Source organism: Liolophura sinensis, chromosome 9, assembly GCF_032854445.1.
Source record: "Liolophura sinensis isolate JHLJ2023 chromosome 9, CUHK_Ljap_v2, whole genome shotgun sequence".
In the NCBI taxonomy this organism is placed as follows: Eukaryota; Metazoa; Mollusca; class Polyplacophora; order Chitonida; family Chitonidae; genus Liolophura; species Liolophura sinensis.
In genome coordinates, this window is record NC_088303.1 from 36183591 (window position 1) to 36204506 (window position 20916).

Below are 20916 nucleotides of genomic sequence, written 5' to 3' on the forward strand. Positions count from 1 at the left end.
AGTGTAAGTGATACCATATGTCACTGGCAGATCATCAACTGTACTAAGAAGGAGCCTAATTATGGATAGTACACCCAATTTGATTGGATGCCAAAGCTAATGTGATAATACTTGCACAAATAATTAAAAGTTTGACGGCCTTGAGACTGTGGAAATCCAGGGATTTGCTGTTTTACTCACACTTACATACTTTACTTATGTAGACATGAGGGCAACCTGCAAATGATCATGGGTTACCTTGGGCTGTGCCAGTTTTCCTCCCATCATAATGCTGGCTGACATCCTACATTTATAAGTGAAATATACTGGAATATGACACGAAACCCCAGTCAAATAAATAACTGACATGGTCAGGTTGTGCAGACAGCTCTGTAACATGCTATAATTTCTGCTCGTTATCATCTGTAGTTTTCAGAATATTTCCTCTGTTGTTCGTTTCCTTAAACTATTTTATGTTTTCTTTAACATTGTCTGCTTGCAACTGCCTTATAGTTTATACCAAGAGTAAGTCTTCAGGGAAGGGGATGTATTCTTGTTGGAATTTTTGCTTTAGTTACAAGGGGTGAATTTTACCTTAACGTGTGTTATCAATCATGTATGGATATGAATGGTCTACTTGTCTGTCAGTAAACTTCTTGGCGATGCCAATATATGTGTACATACAGTTGATGTAAAAGTTACAAATCTCTGTACTTTTTATTTCCAGCAGGGCTGAAGCCTGTTGTAAGCTAGCCACGTCGCTTTGCTTACAATTTACAGAAATGCAATGCAACTTACTCCTCTTGTTGTGGTATATTGGTGTCTTTGTCAACACTGTATTTGAAGAACTCCTTCAATTTACAAGTTGAAATAGGATCAACCTTTGTATTTCCATCATCACATCACAAGCCTGCTGACACTGTCACTTATTTGCTGTCTTGTTGGGGGTATCTCGATGTTTGGAAAGTTTTGTTGTGCATCATATTTTGCATTTTTACCCATCACTTCAAGCATGGACAAAATCTACATGTACAAGTGTGTGAAAATCTGAGTTTTGTAGCTTTGTTTTTGCCTGCCCACCCCTTGTTATCCTCAGTGTTTGTGGTATTTCTGCCCAGATGGTTGTGATTAATCAGGTATCATCCAAAACATTGGAACACTGAACATTGTGAACTGTTGACACCTCTGCTCTTTCTTGGAGAATGTCTTCTCCTGTGGTTCTGTCCAATGGGCAAGAGAAGAATTCAAAACAGAAGATAAAAAAAATTGAGCAAAAAAAAGAAAAAAAATGAGTAAAGAACAAGACATTTTACAGTCCTATTATTGCAGTTATACACTCTGATTATGCTTACTTTTAGATGAAAAAAACATTTGGTGTAATAGATGGTGAATAAATATTTAATCCCTTGTAGAGCTACTGATTGGTTTAATTGTGGATTTAGTGGCTGGGGGCCATTTGCCCAGCTGGTTTGCTGAACCATCTGGATGTCTGGACAAGAATAGATGAGCAGGGAAGTCTGGCCATTACTTGTATAGATTGGGGATTGTCCCCTCCCTAGGTGGCAGAATGGGATGTTTGATGGTCACTAGACTGCTAGATGAAACATCTGTGTTCCCATAATCCTTCCATTTGGTGATTGTCTTCTAGGATTGTTTAACTTGTTTAGTGATTGGTCAGTGTTAATGGCCATGGAAAAGGTGGTGGGTCAGTCATTTGAATAGCTTTCTTGTGCATTGCTGAGCCGTTTTAATATGCGATTGTGTGGTTGTTAAACTCGAAGTAGGGATACTCACAACTATTTATGATTTAGTCTTGTCTTGTGTTGTCACTGAAACGAATGCTATTGAGAATTGTTTTAATGTAGCCTCTCCTCTGAGAGAAGTTTCATTGATTGCTGGATTTGGAGACTGGTTTTCTAGGCTAGTTTCATAGCTGAAGTAATGCAGTGGAAGTGAAATAATTCTTGTGTAAGATAGTGTTCTTTATCATTGGGTGCATGTGTTACAGCTTGTGATTTGGTCATTTTAGTTTCAGAACTAAGACTGTTTAGCATTGTTACACAACACCATTACATTTGACACTAAATGTTTTTAGTGTTTCATCTCTTCCTCTCCAATGGCCAGTTTTAGTTGATTTAAAACCTGCATGTATGTGTCAGACTGGAGAGAGGCCATGTTTGAAGCCCAGCTGCAGACTTGTGAACTTGTTGTGCCTTGTAAAGCTTCAATGGCTGTTTTCAAGGTTTGTTGACCTTTACACATATTTTATGGGCATGTTGTTGGCTCTCTGTTTTTCTCATCAACTTCACATGCTATTTATCATTATCAGGGTTAAAGGTTATCAGTGTTTTGATTGGTAGTGTGCTGTATAGCATATGCATATGTCAGAGGACACGGGTCCATAAAGTAGGTACATGCCCATAGAATTTGCTTGCAGTGATAACACACTTTGTCCTTGTCCATGTCTTTGAAGAGTAGTGCATGGAGGGTAATTTGTGACGCGAAACTCAGTTACTGGTACACTTTTTTACCTGTCCGATATTTTATTCTGTTTAAGCAGTGCTGTTTGAGTAGAGAGAATATTGGATTAGTGTTATGTGGAGCAAAGGGGAAAGGTTACAGGGGTGGGCTGAGTTCTTGAGGCTATTATCTGAACAAATCAACTCAAACCCTATCTGTCCACTGCCACACATGTGCAGGCATTTCACACAGGGTCCATCTCCCTCAGGACTCAATGTGTAGAGAAGAGTTGCCCTTTTGTTGTGTGGAGGTAGAAAGGCAGTGTAGTGTCCTCTGCTCTAACCAGCCTGCATTTCACTTTTGTCCCTGTGCCCGTTAAGGGTTAGTGCAGGGTTTGAAAGGCTATGGATTACTTGTCAGTGGGCTTAAGGGATTTGAGGCATGACATTGCTGTATGATTTCAGAGCTGATATTTCACAGGCTGGCCATGCACAAGAAGAGCAGCGTTATTGGCACGTAGTCTGCCTGTGGTCAAGAGAATGTGAATTCTTGAGGACTGCCTTGTGGACATTGTAATGCTTCATGCTTGTACACGCGCAAGTGTAATAAGGTGAATCTTCTGTGTACATGTAAGCTTGTAATAAGGAAAACTGAAGTGACTCATCCACATGCAAATGCAATAAGGGAAACATTCATCAGTTTACAGCATGGAGTTTGTATCAGTTGATGCACTTGGATTACAGAACAAAGACATTGTAGAGATGGCACTTTAAATTCTGGACATGGTAGCCCTGGTGCGCTGGTGTGCAGGTGTGCTTGTACATGTAGCCCTGGTGTGCAGGTGTGCTTGTACATGTAGCCCTGGTGTGCAGGTGTGCTTGTACACGTAGCCCTAGTGTGCAGGTGTGCTTGAAGTGGCCTATGTAAAAGATAATGTATTTCATTAAAGGTAGGTTCAAACTGAACTCAGTGGGGAAAAATAAGTGAAACAGGTAAAAAATAAATGAAGGAAAACATGAAATTGTAGATCACATCTATTAATATCTGTTTTTATTTTTTGCAAAAGTATGAACAATATTTTTTTATATCTCAACAGATAGTGTGAGGTATCGGCTAAGATCAACATATCATGTCATATTAAATGATAATAAGTCCTACATATATACATGTGGCACTCCTAATTCTCCATCTCAGTTACCAAGTAACAGGCCCAACCCAGCATTCCCTTTGCCACTTGCACCCAACCCACCCGTCACCTCCTCTTTATCACATACGTTATAGAACTGAGGCGTGTACTAATCAAAGATTTGCCTCTAATGTGCTGTCATATTTTCACTTCTTTTTGAACCCAGTGTTTGAACAAGCAAACCCTAATTCGTGACCGAGTACTTGTTGTTTGGCTGATGTTCGAGAGCTCGTGTGGAAGCCTGCATTATTTGCTCAATCGAAATATGATTTACGCAGACGTGTAGTGAGGTGAGGATCGATGGAAGCACTGGTATTTTAGTTTCAGCTGCTAGACCCCTGACGGATTATTTTCACCACAGAGCAGATAGATAGGGTGATGATTTATTCAGCTCTATAAATCAAGCGAGTTTTGGAAGCCGATGTAATTTGAGCATTTGCATTATTAACCAGGCAGATTGATATCTATACTGTGTGCAGCAGGTGCGACTGCCATGTTTTTTTTTTTTTATCTTTTCACTATACGTACATGTTAACTATATGTCTATATGCTATAACACATTCATAATTTTAGTTACGTATCTATACACTTGTACATGCAGGTTTGCTTTAGTGCTGTACCAGCTGAGCTTTTTATTATCAGATTGGAGCTCATTTAAAATAGCTTATTTAAATTTGGAAAGAAGACATGCCCAAGTTTTTTTTAGTTATCTACACCTCACACATTCACTTTTTGTTGCGAACTTAGTAATCTTTGTTGAGTCAAGCTGGTAAGGAATGCTTACATTATTGAAAAAAAAAGGAAACAAATTGCATGTTAACTAGATCTGCAAAAAAAATCCCTGCTTGCGGGGCATCTGACAACTCTCCTTTGACTAAAGAAGGCAAACATTATTAATAGTCCAAAGCATCATTTGGAAACCGTTTTGTGGTCAAATGAAGTCAAGAGCCGACTTCGCTTTGCGAAATATGGGAACAAGAATTTGATCTAACTAAGAGTGGACACAGCTAACGGTAGGTGTTACTTTGTGAAATCCAATCTGGTAGGCTCTTTTTGTACTGGCTAGGCGTTTTGTAGATGTAACGTCAGTGCCAAGCTAATGACTTTCATAGTTTTCTCCAGATATATAATTCCTAACATCACATTGACCTCGTGGTGAAATTTATGAGATGTGTTATGAAGGACATAAAGTATTGGAAGGTTTCTGATGTGATACGGAGTCAGTGGAAGGTCATTTCACATGCTGTGGTTGGGTATTTACGAAGAGATAACCTGAAAAGATCAGTGTACATATACATTAGACATAAACACCACTATCTTGGGACCTCTCTGCAGGCCCTGTTACTGTTGTGTTATGTGTACTACATAAGTACACATATACTTACAACATTAACACCAGTATGTTGGTACCTCTCTGCAGGCCCAGTTACTGTTGTGTTATGTGTACTACATAAGTACACATATACTTACAACATTAACACCAGTATGTTGGTACCTCTCTGCAGGCCCTGTTACTGTTGTGTTATGTGTACTACATAAGTACACATATACTTATGTAGTACATTATGTGTACTACATATGTACACATATACATTCAACATAAACACCACTATGTTGGGACCTCTCTGCAGGCCCTGTTACAGTTGTGTTATGTGTACTAGATAGACCCATCTGTTCATGTGCCATAAAGGAATACCTGCTTATTGGGGGGCATCTGAGTTACTATAAGTTAGGGAAGGTCTGTTTATTTCAGGTAATCTTGTTGATGATGGTACATAGAAATCCATGTATATTTCACTGTGTGAAATTATTTTGGAGATACATGTACTGATGTGTTATTTGAGGAACATGTGTGTTTGTTAAGTTAGGTTTCAAAGATCAGGGGAGACAACAGCTTGTTCTTATGTTCCACTGGCAGTCATGGGGGTGTTGGCCTTCTTGTATAACCATGGAGATCGCCTGCTCTTGAGTATTGCTAGAAGCTTTATAATCTGCTCTATGTCTTGTGAACGTTAATCAGACCCTGAGAAAGCACATGGATTTTACTGATTACATTACTTAGCTTGTTGCTATTTTTTTTAAAACCGTAACAGGCTATAAATCAGTTAGCTGCTGACAAATGAGGTCACAGCTTAGAATTTAGCTCTCACTAAGTTGGTGATGATTGTAAGCCAGAAACCGCCGGTGGTTTTATCCACCTAACAAAAACTGACCTTTGTCATATATGTGAAAAAATACATCAGTAAGACATTTAAAACCAATCAGTGAAATGAAATAAGTAATGAAATGAACCCCTGTGGAAGTGGGAGTATGTTTTCCTAATTTTATTTATTTATATATTTGATTGATGTTTTACGCCGTACTAAAGAATATTTCACTTATACCATGGCAGCCAGCATTATGGTGGGAGGAAACCGGGCAGAGCCCGGGGGAAACCCACGACCATCCACAGGTTGCTGGCAGACCTTCCCACGTACGGCCGGAGAGGAAGCCAGCATGGCTGAACTTGAACTCACAGCCACAGCATTGGTGAGAGGCTCCTGGGTCATTACACTGCACTAGCGCTCTAACCATCTGAGCCACAGGGGCCTACTGTTTCCCGAATTTCACAATGTAGATACATTAATGTAGATTTATATTACATCTATGGTTTTAGTTCATTTAACATGTATATTATATCTTAAATGTTAAAATTAACTTACAAGTCTTCTTTTAAAATGAGCAATTGAGGAAATTATTGTCCAATATTTTGAGTCTCGAGTATTCAGTTAACATCAGCCCACAGGTTGAACAGTTAGAACATTGGGTATCTTTATGCTTTTGTTTGTGCCCTGCCTTTTTGGAGCTCTTTACTTTTGAATATGAATCTTATGGTAGGTTTGTGTTGTGTTTTTCAGGATTTGGCCAGGGCACGAAGGCGCCACCCTTAAGTATGCTGAGTCCAGCCACAGCTAAGGTCACACGGACCACTGCCACAGTACCGCCTTTGAACCAAGTGTCGCCCGGAGTGGGCATTACCTCTGTCAGTGGGAACCCCGCGCTGAACGCTACACGTACGTCCAGTTTTGCCGCAGCCTTGAGAAAACTTGCTAAACAGGCTGGGGATTCAGGTACACTGTTGTACTAACACCTACCCTTCCTTGCTTGCACCACGGCTGTACTGTTGGTCAGGTACCCCCTGCTTGCACCACAGCTGTACTCTTGGTCAGGTACCCTCTGCTTGCATCACAGCTGTTCTGTTGGTAAGGTTTCCTCTGCTTGCACTACGACTGTACTGTTGGTCAGGTACCCACTGCTTGCACCACAGCTGTTCTCTTGGTCAGTTTCCCTCTGCTTGCACCGCAGCTGTTCTCTTGGTCAGGTACCCACTGCTTGCACCACAGCTGTTCTGTTGGTCAGGTACCCTCTGCTTGCACCACAGCTGTTCTGTTGGTCAGATACCCTCTGCTTGCACCACAGCTGTTCTCTTGGTCAGGTACCCTCTGCTTGCACCACAGCTGTTCTCTTGGTCAGGTACCCACTGCTTACACCATGGCTATTCTTTTGGTCTCTGGTACCCTCTGCTTGCACCACAGCTGTTCTCTTGGTCAGGTACCCACTGCTTACACCATGGCTATTCTGTTAAGTACCCTTTGCTTAAACCATGGTTATTCTGTTCGTCAGGCACCTCCTGCTTGCACCATGACAGTTCTCTTGGTCATGTATCCACTGCTCGCACCATGGCAGTTTTGTTTGTCACCCTCTGCTCATACGATGGTCATTCTGTTGGCTGTTCTATTAGGTACACATTGCTTGCACAATGGCGTTTCTCTCGGTCAAGAACCCCATGCTAACACCGTGGCTGTTCTGTTAGGTATGCATTGCTTGCACCATGGCAAATGGGTTGGTCATGTACTCTCTGCTCCCACCACGGATGTTTTGTTAGTCATTTTTTTTTTCAGAGCTCTGCAGACTCAACAGCTGCTCTGTTGGCCAGGTACCCTGTGTATGCTTTAAGCCTGTTGTGTTGGTCAGATAACTTCTGTCTGTAATATTGGTGTCCTGTTGGTTAGGTACCCTCTGTTTACACCATGGGTGTCCTCCTGTTGGTCAGGTACCCACTGTTTACACCATGGGTTTTTGTGTCCTGTTGGTCAGGTACTCTCAGTTTACACCATGGGTGTCCTGTTGGTCAGGTACCCTCTGTTTACACCATGGGTGTCCTGTTGGTCAGGCATCCTCTGTTTACACCATGGGTGTCCTGTTGGTCAGGCACCCTCTGTTTACACCATGGTTAGTCTGTTGGTCAGGTACCCTCAGTTTACACCATGGTTGTTCTGTTGGTCAGGTACCTTCTGTTTGCAGTTATGCTATCATGTTGGTAAAGCGCACTTTCTGCTTGAACTTCCTGTTGGCCAGGCTCCCTCTGCTTGCAGCATGGGTGTTATGGTGCATTATGGGTGTTATGTTGCATCATGGGTGTTGGTCATACACCCGCTTACTTCGACTCCTGTTGTTCAGACTATCTACGTTATGGCTGTTCTATTTCATATGTCTTAATAGGAGAGTTTTGTGTTCAAACTCTTTCATTCCTAACGGTAAAGTAAAGTCCTGTAAGACGGTGACGTGTCAAAACTATAACATGGGCATCGAGAAAAGTTCCGCATAAAGTTAGTTGGAGTAGACAGATGATGGAGAAACTGAGATGCTCAACATTTGTGAATTCAAATTTCGTTTGTACCTCTGGCGTATGACCAGACAAAAGATAAAAGTAAATTAATGTCAACAAAGGTTGCCTAACATTTTTCACAAATCACATGACACAGGAGGACTTTCTACCTTCAACGACAAAAGAGTTCAAACTCGAAAACGCCCTATTGGTACGTTCCTATCTATGTCCCAGCAGCTTTACACCAATATGACTGACATGCTGGTTAAGCACAGTCTAATGTCTGATTTTGACAAACTTTTTTATTTTATCAGAAACTTAGTTTGAAATGCGAGTAACATTGTGAGAATCAAACAGGGTACATGAATTCTCATGGCTGATAATCTTTTGTTTTGGTATGGCTTATTGATGAAAGCTTTGTGGCCAGTTCTAGTATTTGTGCTGTGATTTCTCTTGCCATTCATCTCAGATTCCTATCCCTGGTCACTGGTGAATTTGGTTCATGTATATATCTTATAGCCAAAAGTGTGACGGTTAAGTTAAGTATGGTACCTGACTTGTGGTTGACAAATGATTTTTTCACCAATGCGCTTGTGTGTTTCTTATTCATTTACCTTGCATGTTTTGCGTACAAATCCTGACCAATTCAATTCAGAACCCCGACACTTCCACTGCTACAAATTTCTACACATCATACTCAGCTAGCCTGTACATTCTTCCAGACTTTGGCAATTGTTTTTCTTTCAAAAACATTGCCAATTGTAACTAAATTCTGATCATCCTGCGCCTGCACTTACATTTACTTCAAATTTGTACTCAAACTGTATTATTGCATTCACCTTGATCTTACTGCACCTGTTGTGGATTATTTTATGTGTATGTAAATGGTCTAGTCTTTTGTATTTCCTGTATTTTCCTGTTGCATTGGACACACATCTATGTTTACATGTGATGTATGTATAGGTTTAACCAAGGGAGGTCTCCGTGTCTGGGTGAGACACTATTGAGATGATATTACCCTGGGAAAGATAGGGATAACAAAAGGGAATAAATCTATGCATACACACAAATAAACATAGTTTCAGTGTAGTACTTGATGTAAGTATATTATATATGTATACTTGTAGATAGTATATCAGCCGTCACAGGATCTGAATTTCACTCTTACCTCAGAAGGCTCTCATGACAAAAGGAGTACTTGTTGGTTTGGAAAATTTAGTTACGCACACAAGTGATATAAGTCACCCTGAACGTATTGTATGCATGTAAAGTTCTTGCTTTTGCTAAAGCAATTCTAAAGATCGAGTTTGGATTTTAGACTTTCCAGATAGCTTTTTGACCCTTGTAATTCGATCCTGATGATGAAGTATTTCTATATTGTTGTTCTTGGCCAAGTATATGGTCAGTTGTCTAAATTCTTGGAATACACTGTTTTTGTTATGTGTCTTTATTTCTGAGGATGTACTGCTTCATACCCTACCTGTTGTGAAGCACAGTGTTCATGTTTCTATGAACCACTTCTTCATTTATCTCTGTGTGAAGCACTGTATCATGTCACCCTGTTTGTGTGAAGCATTGCTTCAGATTTCCCTATTTGTGTGAAGAACTGCTTCATTTGTCCCTTTTTGTGTGAAGCACTGCCTTATGCGTCAACATTTGTATTGAAGCACTGCTTATTGTGACTCATCATGTACATGTATTTGTGTTAAAGGCAGTTTCTTGTGGCCCCATTTGTGTGAAACACTGCTTCGTTGATCCCAACTAAGGATAAGCACTCAGTGATGCAATCCTATTTATGTGAAGCTATGTTTCACATGTCCCGTAATGCGTGAAGACTAGTTTTTAAGTCTTCATGCCTTGCACTGTTAAATTTGGCCCATCTTGTGAGGAGCACTGAATTACTGTGTCTACCATTCTTATAAACCACTACTCTGTATGTACCATTTCTGTACTGTGACATGTCATTTCACTGATGCTAATCGGAAGTGCTCCTCTTATCTGTGTACCCTTGGGTACTTCATAGTTGACATAAAAGAAGTTCAGAACTATTTTGTTTATGGTGATCCTCACTGTTCCATGGTGTCAAGATTTTCGCCGACACTATGTTCCTTTGGGTTTATTATTATATTAACACAATGTTTCCATGTAGTTACTAACATTGTTATCAAGTGATGTTACATTTACATTGTGTTGATAAACCCAAGAACTCGCATATCCATAAGGAACATAGCGTCAGCGTATTTCCCCACCAGCTTTTGCCGGTGAAAGCAGTCATTTTAAACTGTTGGTTTTACATGTATGTACCCTGTGTTGTGTGTTCCACATGTCTGGTATCTCGCTCTATTAATGTTTGTAAAGCATGTGTATTTTCCTCATTCTCGCTGTTGTAGGTTTTGTGTTTGGTTTTGATTTGCCCCTCCAACCCTGTGTTTTGAGTGGTCTCCCTGTATTGTATCTCTCTCCATGCCTCTCACTAACACCCAGCTATGTCGCGTTTGTACCCAATTTTTGCCAGCCTATTAATAATAATAATAATAATGATAATAATAATACAGACATGTCATGTCATGTATTAATGGAACTGATCAATGTTTTTACTTTTTTCAGAGAGTGGTACATGTATTTATTGATGCCTGCAGGTTTTGAAGTTTTCTTTTATATATTTTTTTTTAATTTGTTGTGAAATATCACCAGTCAAAGCCAATTACACTGTACATGTAGGTCAAATCTTAAATTCCTTTTTGTAGTGTGTTATAAAAATTCAGTAGCAATATCCACTAGCATGAATTCAGAACTTTTGCAAAGGGCGCAGGTTTCCTTAGAAACAGATAAAGCAATTTGTTGAGCCTTAAAATGTGAATGTCACTGGTAATTTTGAATGATGTAACACACAAAACTGTCAGACACTTTTGAAAGTCTGATGTCATTTTATTAAAGAGTATAATTGATAATTGGCTTTTTTGACTGATGATGACTTCAAGAAATTTTAATTATATCTAATTGAAAATTTGAATTTCTCTTTTGTAAATTTGAGTATAAGCCGTTACTTGTACTAAAAAAGCAGACAGAATCCAAATTGTAATACCTGTCAGAAATATAATTCTCTTGATGGTCTTTTTAATCTTAATGTAGGCGTCATTTTAGCAAAACTATTAGATGTAGACTTACATAGTAGTTTTGTGTATTTGTAGATGACCCTATATCTCTTAAGCGAACACCTCCACCCAATGCCGTGGGTAGTCCTCTATCATCCACTCCAAAGCGAGGCCCTCCCCCACTACTCTACAATAGTTCAGCCACCTCCTCTATGAACTCACCTCCAGTGGTCACCATTGCACCCACTCCCAGTCACACAGTGGTTAGCTCATCAGGGGGCAGAGAGGTAAGGCAGTCACAGGGTTCAAACCCAACAGATGGCATTTTTTTTTTTATCAACATGTGGTATATTTTTCTTATGCATGGTTAAAGAATTTATGGCTATGTTTTAGTTTCTTGACAGAAATTGCACATTACACTCTTTGTTTAATCCAAAAACATTTATATTTGAATGTCAGAAAGCCTTGTTTCTGAATAGAGCTTTTATTTAATTATTCATTTATTCCTTACAAGGTGCTGCATGCTGCTATATGGCTGCAATATATAGAGATCTGGGCTAAAGGTGCAATCAATCATTCAATCCTTACCAGACACTTGCAGGTAGAATGTTGCTGACTGGGAGTCATTCCTTACGAGGCTAGATCTGCACTACATATTGCAGGACTTCCACCGCAAGAGAGCGATGCATGAGTATAAATGTGGGAAAAATGCAATGATTTGGTATGTTTTTGTTATTGTAGAGTGTGGAGAGAACTCATTCAGTACACAGTACAACTTCCTCTAATGAACCGCTGGGAATTAAACAAGAGCGAGATCAGAGGTCACATTCATCTCACTCCAGAGACGATGAACCGTACAACTATTCCCGAAGGTAAGGTGTGATGAAAGAATTGCTGTATACAGAAGTGTTGTACATGTGTTATAGAGCTAAGTGTGCATTTATTTCTCTATTATACTTATCATGATGGTATACTAGTAAGTACTTTGACAATTTATAAATTGGTCAGATATAATTTGGGTTTCAGGTTAACCCCACATGGTATACCTGGTCATGTCACACCCACCTCTAGTCGAGAAGATACGCGGGGGTTCCAGCCCTACCGGCCAGGCGAAGATTACCGCCATTCAGCCATAGGCTCACATTATGGCCTTGACCCCTCATATCCTTACCATCCAGCGTTTTTACCGCCCCATGCTTTCCCGCATCCAGCTATGAGGTGAGTGACATGCCATGGTTTGTGAAAGGGAGATAACTTCACTTGATGTGTGACTTTGTGCTTTACAGTACAATATGAATTTTGTTATGATTGGGTTGAAAATGTCGCGTGCTGTTTAAATAGTGTAATGGGTGGGATTTGGGGAACTAAAGTGTTTGTTGAATTTTGTTAAACGAGTCATTTTTATTCATCATAATAGCAAAACTCTTTCATTCTTTAAAAAGCACTAAGATATATCAGGTATGTATGAAAATATGTGTATTGATGTAAGATATTCATTATTTTGAACCGCAGAAACCTCCTTCATTATTGGCACAGACTGTTGCATTGTACTATGATCAGTTTTGGAAAATTGTGAATTTTATGTGTGTTTGTTAAGTATATAAACGACCAGACACATGTTGTGTTCACCAGGGTTGATGAGCACTTCTTGGAGAGGTACAGGATGATGCAGCCCCAGTTTGTGCCCTTCTCCCACCCAGGCATGTTCCCACACCCTGGGGTTCACCCTCTGATGGCAGGAGGACAGTACCCCCCAGAGCTACTCCACCAGCAGTATGGCCTTGTCTCCCCCAGTGCCCGCCTTGCCGACCCTCTGCGCTCCCCAGCTTTGACCACAGATAGGTGAGTCACTAGAACTGTGGGTACCTTCCCATATGCATTATCATTTTAAAATTTAATTTGATAAAAAAAAGACGTTCTGTATTTCACCTCAAGTTTGGCATGTTTCATGTGATACATTTTGCTTGACTCTGATTGATTAATCTACCTTATAGGGCCACTTTACAGTTTGTTTTGTGGAGTTTGATTAATTTCTTTTCAGAAAAACTGAAGTATTGGCATCAAAAGCTTCATTTTAAGGCTTTTGTGTGCTTCTGATTTGGTATTTTTACAGGCCAAACTGTAGGTGAAATAAACTTAAGTATCACTGAAAGACCATTCAAAGCTATATAATCTTGTAACGTTTACAGTATTTGTAATATTTGCTCAAAATATTGCACACAAGATAAAAAGATATTCCAACATTAGATAAGGTATTTAGGATGGAAACAAAATTTGTCAACCCATTGAGACCGGAAGTTGTCAGTGAATTACAGTAGAGAAGGCACTGTAATTCACTGACCACTTCGACTAGCTGAGTAGTTATGGAAATAGTTTTTACATAGTTTTGGATGGTATATCCACTGGCACTTATTTCATTGTATGTTTTCTTTCTTCAAGTAATATATCTCTTTTACCGTCATACCAATTAAACTGATGTTTTCATTTTCCCTATTGATAGACACCTCTCCTGTGTGATTCACCAGTTTCAGTGAATAATGTATTAGATACATGTGTATGTAAATACTTTTGTTTTTTTTCAAATATGATATTCCTCTATTTATGAAACCTGTGAACTTGAATTTATGGCATGTTAAAAGGCAAAGGATGGAAGAGGAAAGGATTAAAGAATTGGAAAAAGAAAGGGAAAAGGAACGGGAAAAGGAAAGAGAACGTGAAGCTCAGCGGGAACGCGATAGGCAGCGGGAAAAGGAACGGGAGCACGAGAGGGAACGTCAAAGGGAAAGGGAACAACAGCTGGAGAAGGAACGAAGGGAACGATGTCGTTCTCGTGAGGACATGGAACGATCTAGGGAGCATGAACGAAGCCCACATAGTAGACGAGCTGGTGAAGCATCAGGTAGCAACTATGCTCTATAATTTGCTTAATAATTATTAATTATTGTGATTTACCTATAATATGGATAAAGCTGGCACTGATTGGTTTTACAGTACAAGTAAGCCAATGCATGTCCCAAAATTACAATTCAAATAAGCTTGAATTAAATGGTTGCATTGAAGTGGATTCGAAAGTTATTCGACGAAAGCTGCAGTGAGCAGACCAGTTTTACAATATGAGCTAAAGTTGTGTGAAAATTTGCGTTGCTGCCTGCCACGTATAGATAGTTTTGTGCTGAGGAAAGAGCTGAACAAAGAAAGAAAAAGGAAAAAACCAATCGTCTCGAAGAGGATGCAAACATACAGTACAGCTGAATATCCTATAGTCATCCTGGCTGGAGATACCAATAAACCTGATCCACTCTTTACTGCCACCCCATGCCCACCGCGGAGGTCACATCCTCTGTCTTGTCAGGGCTTCATTGTGTAATTCAAGTTTAGGCCAGATAGTTGTAATGTGGTTCCATCAATGAAGTGCCAGTGCGAAGGAGCTGCTTTGACCAATCATTGTATCCGTCTTGAGTGGGGAGCGCTTCAGGGTTGGACAATGACACTATTTGCTGCGTTTGTTATGATTTTATATGCGTTAAATCTATCATTTCTTTTCTTAATGGCGAGAAGCAGATAGTTACATTAATGCAGGCTGATCATGGCATAGGATCACAACGGGTTGGCAATAGGCAGTGCATCAGGCTTTACTCTTCACGCTCGCATTGTTCATGGTACGTTGGCAGAGATGGAAACTCAACATCTTTCTAACATGTTCTAAATAGTTATTAGAATCTTGGATGTACATGTATGGGGAGTGTAGGCAAGTGTTGGTTATATTTTCCAGCTGGGAGATTTGGGTCCATCACACAGGGCACACCTCGAGAGCTGACCTTTTCTGACCCCTATCGGTCTCCATTCCACGGCAGCCTGGAGGATGCTCACCACCATAGGCGGGAAGAGGGTCGCTATGACAATCGGCCCAGGGGGTATGGCTATCCAATAGAAGACACAGCAAGACAGCGGGTAAGACTGACAGCTTTGGTATAACTTGGTAAACTGTTTTGTAGATTTTATCCAATTAGCTAATTGTGATGTCATATTTTTTTTTGTGTATTACATCAGTTTTAGGTTAGAAGATATATATGAAAGGTGTTAATCACTTGTTTGGTAATAGTTAAATATTAAAGAGCGTTGTAGTTGGCAATAGTTAAATAAAATACATTGCTGTAGTTCTGCATTTGTTAAAATGTTGTATAGTGTTGTAGTTTAGCAGAAAGTAAATATCCAGAGCACAGGTGTAGTTAGTCTACAACACTGTACATACATACTGTACTATACATAAAGTTCTCTAGTCATATTTGGTGGGAATGGGGTTGGGGGGCGAGGTGGTGGGGGGGTGATTTGTGGCCTAGTGCAATGACCGCGGAGCTTCTCACCAATGCGGCCACTGTGAGTTCAAATCCAGCTCATGCTGGTTACCTCTCCAGTCATATGGGAAGCTCTGCCAGCAACCCGTGGGTTGCCCTTGGTTTTGTGTTTACTCCCATTGCTGGCTGCCTTCATAACAGTGAAATATCCTTGAGTACAGAATAAGATACCATAAGAATCAAATAAAAAATAAACCCAACAGTTGGACACTACACCTGGAGTGCAGTTGAATACTATTCACAGAGTGCTTACAGCAGTTGAGTTTTATACATGTACTGTGGAGAATGATGTGAAGAATATGATGCATTTGGAAATAAGCAGCCCATCCAGTGTAGTTTTATCTCTCAAATAATATTTTAAAGATGGGAAGTTTGGAAAAATTGTAAAGAATTAGCAACTTAGCCATTTAGGAATGATAAGTTTACACATTTTTTTTTGCTATCAATATAGTCTTATTTACAGTGTTTGTTCTGTATTTCTGCAGGCTGCCATGGAGGAGCGTCATGCCAGGGAGCATTATCTGGGGAGACAGGAGAAAGAAGCTCGGCATGCCATGAGGAATCCTTCACATGCTAGTCGTCACCTTATTCCTTCCCCCAAATCCACATCTTCCCATGATGCACAGGGAAAAGATGGGAAATCTGATGTACCAATTTATCGTCCCTTTGAAGCAAGGGATCGAATGCTTCCAAATGGATATAGTTTAGGTGCTGAAGTGGAGAGAGGTCCGAGGCATGATCGGAAAGATCACGAACATGACGGATACCATTGTAAAGGCAGTGTTAACCATGGCTATGTGTCCGACAGGACTGGGCCTCACAAAGATAGGGCTCATAATTCAAGAACTTTGGATGAGAGAGTTTCAGGTCGGGACTTTGCCTCTGCACAAGTATTTGTCAAATCTGAAGGTGGGAAGCCTTCGAGTCTGTCAGAAAAGGCCTTTAGGCTTCCCTTGAATAGTCATCGTCATGACAACACTGAAAACGTTGCGACACACAAGGAATCGAGTGAAGGGTTCTCACACTCAGGAGCTTCGAGGATTTCATATGGTGGAAAAGACGGCTTGTTAGTGCCAGCGTATAAAGATGATAGCAAAACTCAGAGGTTTGAAGAGCCGCCCAAGCTACGTAGCAAACTTGACATTGAAGAGGAAAGGCTGCGTGAAGCGCGGGCAAAGGGAATGTACTCCAGTGATGACAGTGATTTCGAAGATGAAGAGGATGAGGAAAAGCGAAATGAACGTCTGCTATTGGTGGCGTCTGGCCCACCGCTTCCGATGGAACGTAGTCGGAAAAAAATGCGTTACCTTGGCCAGCTGGGCATTACAACAACAGCCAATAGAAAGGGTGAGTTATACATGCTCCTCTTGTCGTATACAACTTGCCTTTGGCTTCACTGTAAAAGTGAAACGAAACAGTGTTGTCCTGAGAAGACATCTTTTCTGCATTTCTCACCACTGAACATGTGCTTTAGACAACAAAAATAAGGACATGGCCTCTTGATTTTTGTTTTGTGTAGATGATATGCATAGTGCACATTCATAATATCATAAAGTTCCATTGTTTTGCTTTTGACTTTTTTGTTGCTAAGTTTTTGGGACTGCCTTTTAAACTGCATGTTTGACTGGTTTAGATCTTGGTCTTGGTGTTTGTTGTGTAACGTGATACTCTTGAATCTTTCCCTAAAATGTGGCTAATGCTGTTTTGACAGATCTAGAATTTGACCGTATTTGGAGGCGGCGAATCATGATGAGGGAGGGGATGCTTAGTCCTGAGACAGTGGAGAAGGCCAAATCTCCACCCCTTAAGCCCTGGCCAACCATCGACCCTGATAAGCTGTGTAGGGAATCTGACTTCGAGGAGAAATCCAAATTTCTGAAAGGGTTTCAGTTACAGTTTTTATCACGAGACAAGAAAAAAGGTAAATTATAAACATAAATGTTTTTGGTGTTGTTGCAGCTGGAAGCTAGAGGTGACAGTTTTAAGTTATGTTAATGTTGTCACTAATGCGGCCTTTCAAGTTGTATAGAAATCACAGTTTGCACATCAGTGAGTGACACGTTTGAGGAAACGGCTGCCAAGAGTGTTTCAGCATCATCATTATATCTCTTTGTGCTGTGACGTATTTCTTTACAGCAGGCAAGGGCAAATCAGTGCGTTTTAACATGAACAGTTTTGAAAATTATCAATAAAAGTTGGGTTTAATTTATTGAGTTTTTGAAATATCCAGAAATGAAATATTTCAGGAAATAAGACATCGATTGTAGATAATATGAACTATTGTATAAAGCCACCCGTCTTAAAATGCAGTGATTATTGCCCATATCCGATACCTCAGTCTTCAATAGTTTGCCTGTTAACGACAGAGATCATACGTGAAAACCTGACCCACGTCAGCTTGGTGAGGTACATGGGCTGTCATCCATTGGGGGGAGAATGTAGTAAGAGTTTAAACACAAAAAATAGGGCTTTCTGCTTAGTATTAATTTTTTTGTGAAGCTGCCGTCCACATTCTGGAATTCAGCGTTACAGAGGAAAGGAAGCACTGTTATTAACTCAATGTTTTTTCTCTGTGCAGATAAGGAGCAAATCCGCCATGCATGTGAGCAGGAGAGGCTAAGAAGGTTGGGGATGGCAGAAGATGCAAGGGAGATAAATCAAGATGAAAAAGGTACTTTCTGTAATCAGATATGACTGTACAAATATTTTCCTAGGTGGAGAATAGGGAATTCAGTAGGTTTATTGAAAGATACACTGCTAAAGGAAGCAATATTGGAAATATCAGTTAAAATATAACTTTGCGGCTGAGTGAAATGTGATTCTTTAACAAACACATTTAAAATGCTGTAAGACAGAGTATCCGTAGAAAAACGAGTATGGGTCAGTAGTTTGAAATCGTATGAAAATAATGTAAATTTCATGTTAAATAGTGTTCTGAATTGAGCTTTTAACTTTTGCGTTGTTTTTCAGATACTTTATCACGGGGTGTCAAGAGGAAACACAATGACCTTACGCAAGGTGACAACTACACTTCTTCTGTCATTAGTCAGCGCCCTCTGCTGGATAGATTAGACAATACATCCAAGGGGCACACAACTCATAGTCACAGCCGGGGAGACAGCAGGTCCATTTTGTTTTCTGATAAAAAAGAACAGGAGAAAAAACTAAGCCGAGAATTTGCACAGGAATTCCATGAATCAGTTTTACAGACCACGCGACAGAAGTCCGGACGATTAGGTAAGCTGGAGATATATGCTGGGGTTAATTAAGAGGATAGCATTTTCCAGTGTGCATGCGCTAAACAAAAGCACATGAGATTCGTTTCACAAAGTGCATGTAACGTTATGTGCACCTATCTTCCATGGCAACCAGTATTGTAGGTATTACATCGCTGTGAACGTAGAAACATGCCCATGGTGATTTATGTCCGTGTTACATGATTGTAGACTTCAGCGACAGTGTAGGATACAGTTGAGTTCTTGTTTTTTTTTTGTGTGTGTATATATATAGGTTTCAACTTAGTGAAGTTTCCATTGTAACAAAGATTTACATAAAATGCAGAAAAACTGTTGAATTGTGTGGACTACAACTATGGGAAATATGCCATTCTTTATCCAACTTTACACCTGACTGTGTTCCTCTGGTTTGGCTTATGGGAAAGAATTGATTTTAGAAAAATGAAAGTGTTCCCTTTGGGAGCTTTATTTAAAAACCTGATTTTCACTTTGTGTTTCTGCTGTTAATTTATGGAGGCCTTCCGTGGTGCAATACTATGTACTTTCTTGGAGAATTTATTTGTTATCTTCAAAGCAGAAAGTTTAATCAGAGTGCTTTTTAACCAGTATTCTTAGATTTGATTCCAGTGGCTAGAAATTACTGTGTGAAGTTGTATGAATGTTTTGAGCTGACCTGTACAGGATTGTTTCCTGCAGCAGATTAACATCATACTGTACAGGGTCTTTCTGCAACCTGCGGATGGTTGTGGGTTTCCCCCGGGCTCTGCTTTCCTCCCACCATGATGCTGGCCGCTGCTGTGTAAGTGAAATATTCTTGAGTACGGCGTAAAACACCAATCAAATAAATAAATAAATCATACTGTACTGTGTCATGGACTGAGTGAATGAATCGATGTCTTCTCAGGACTGATCAATAATGGTCACAGCGGTGAAGAAGAGTTTAGGAACGATGTCTCTGGGTGCAGTTTGCTTCAGCGTCGACGACTCTTGTTAGACTCCTCCTCTTCCTCGACAACACAGGGGAGTGGCGGCGAATCAGCAGTGCCATTACGCTGGCCTGGGATAGAAGCAGTCCTGGAGTCTTACCAGAAATATTGCGAGGGTAAGCGTGGTTGACCCATTTAAACGAATAACAAATGCTGTCCATTTATTTGTGAAGAAACAGAAACATAATTTATTTGCTGCCTACCAGTGGTGAAATTAATGCATTTTACCTAGTGTTAAGCTTTTTTCAAGTGACACATTTGCTTTATTCTTAGTGATTCAGTCACCTTACAGGCCCACTTAAGAGCTTTTTGTAAAGTTTGAATAATTTCTTATCAGTGTTGGCATCAAAAGTATCATTTTAAGATCTTAATGTGCTTCCAGAAATGCGTTTTGGCAGGCAAAACTTTAGCTGAAGTACAGTATATGCCAATTTTTTTTTTTAATTTTTCATGAAATTAGACTAAACCTTAGACTAATTCTAAATTCAGGATTGAAATCCATTGATCTTTCTGAGTTGTGCTTTTCTTATATCCCACAGAGGATATATGCATGACAGGTATTACCCTTATTTGAGGAATTAACTGACCTTTGTGGAGCTCAATTTGAGAAATTACAATACTACACTCTACGTTTTTGAAGTAGTGTGAATTTCATACCATATGTAGCGAAATAATACTCCTTGGGTACTAAGATTATTTGCAATTTAAAGGTTTATGCATATCTTTATTCTTGCAGAACTTAAGCTGGAGAGGAAAGTCTTATGGGAGAGATGTCGAACGTTGAAGTCAGAAAATATGGATCTGAACAAAAATGCTGAACGACTCAGTATGAGATTGTCGGTACGTACTTTGGCTCTTTCAAGAATTGATTAAAAATATCATTTCATCAAAATCACTGCCCCTTGCCTAATAAGCTGCCTGTAGACTTGAATTGGGCTCTTTCTGATTTTCTGTACATGGACATTGCGATG

General features: G+C 40.0%; 1 protein-coding gene across 2 annotated transcripts in view; it reads left to right on the forward strand.

Annotated features, from left to right (window-relative positions):
* The window catches only part of LOC135475862 (uncharacterized), a 67669-nt gene that overhangs the window by 44195 nt on the left and 2558 nt on the right, over positions 1-20916 (forward strand). Inside the window, exons 3-15 of one of the 2 annotated variants that reach the window (XM_064755807.1) lie at positions 6523-6735; positions 11465-11655; positions 12110-12240; positions 12395-12586; positions 13001-13210; positions 14008-14267; positions 15141-15319; positions 16209-17070; positions 17435-17644; positions 18302-18394; positions 18694-18960; positions 19864-20061; positions 20682-20785. In XM_064755807.1, the coding sequence (XP_064611877.1) occupies positions 6523-6735; positions 11465-11655; positions 12110-12240; positions 12395-12586; positions 13001-13210; positions 14008-14267; positions 15141-15319; positions 16209-17070; positions 17435-17644; positions 18302-18394; positions 18694-18960; positions 19864-20061; positions 20682-20785 (3110 nt within the window). The remainder of the gene's footprint in view (positions 1-6522; positions 6736-11464; positions 11656-12109; positions 12241-12394; positions 12587-13000; positions 13211-14007; positions 14268-15140; positions 15320-16208; positions 17071-17434; positions 17645-18301; positions 18395-18693; positions 18961-19863; positions 20062-20681; positions 20786-20916) is intronic. The other variant, XM_064755808.1, reaches the window with a different exon arrangement.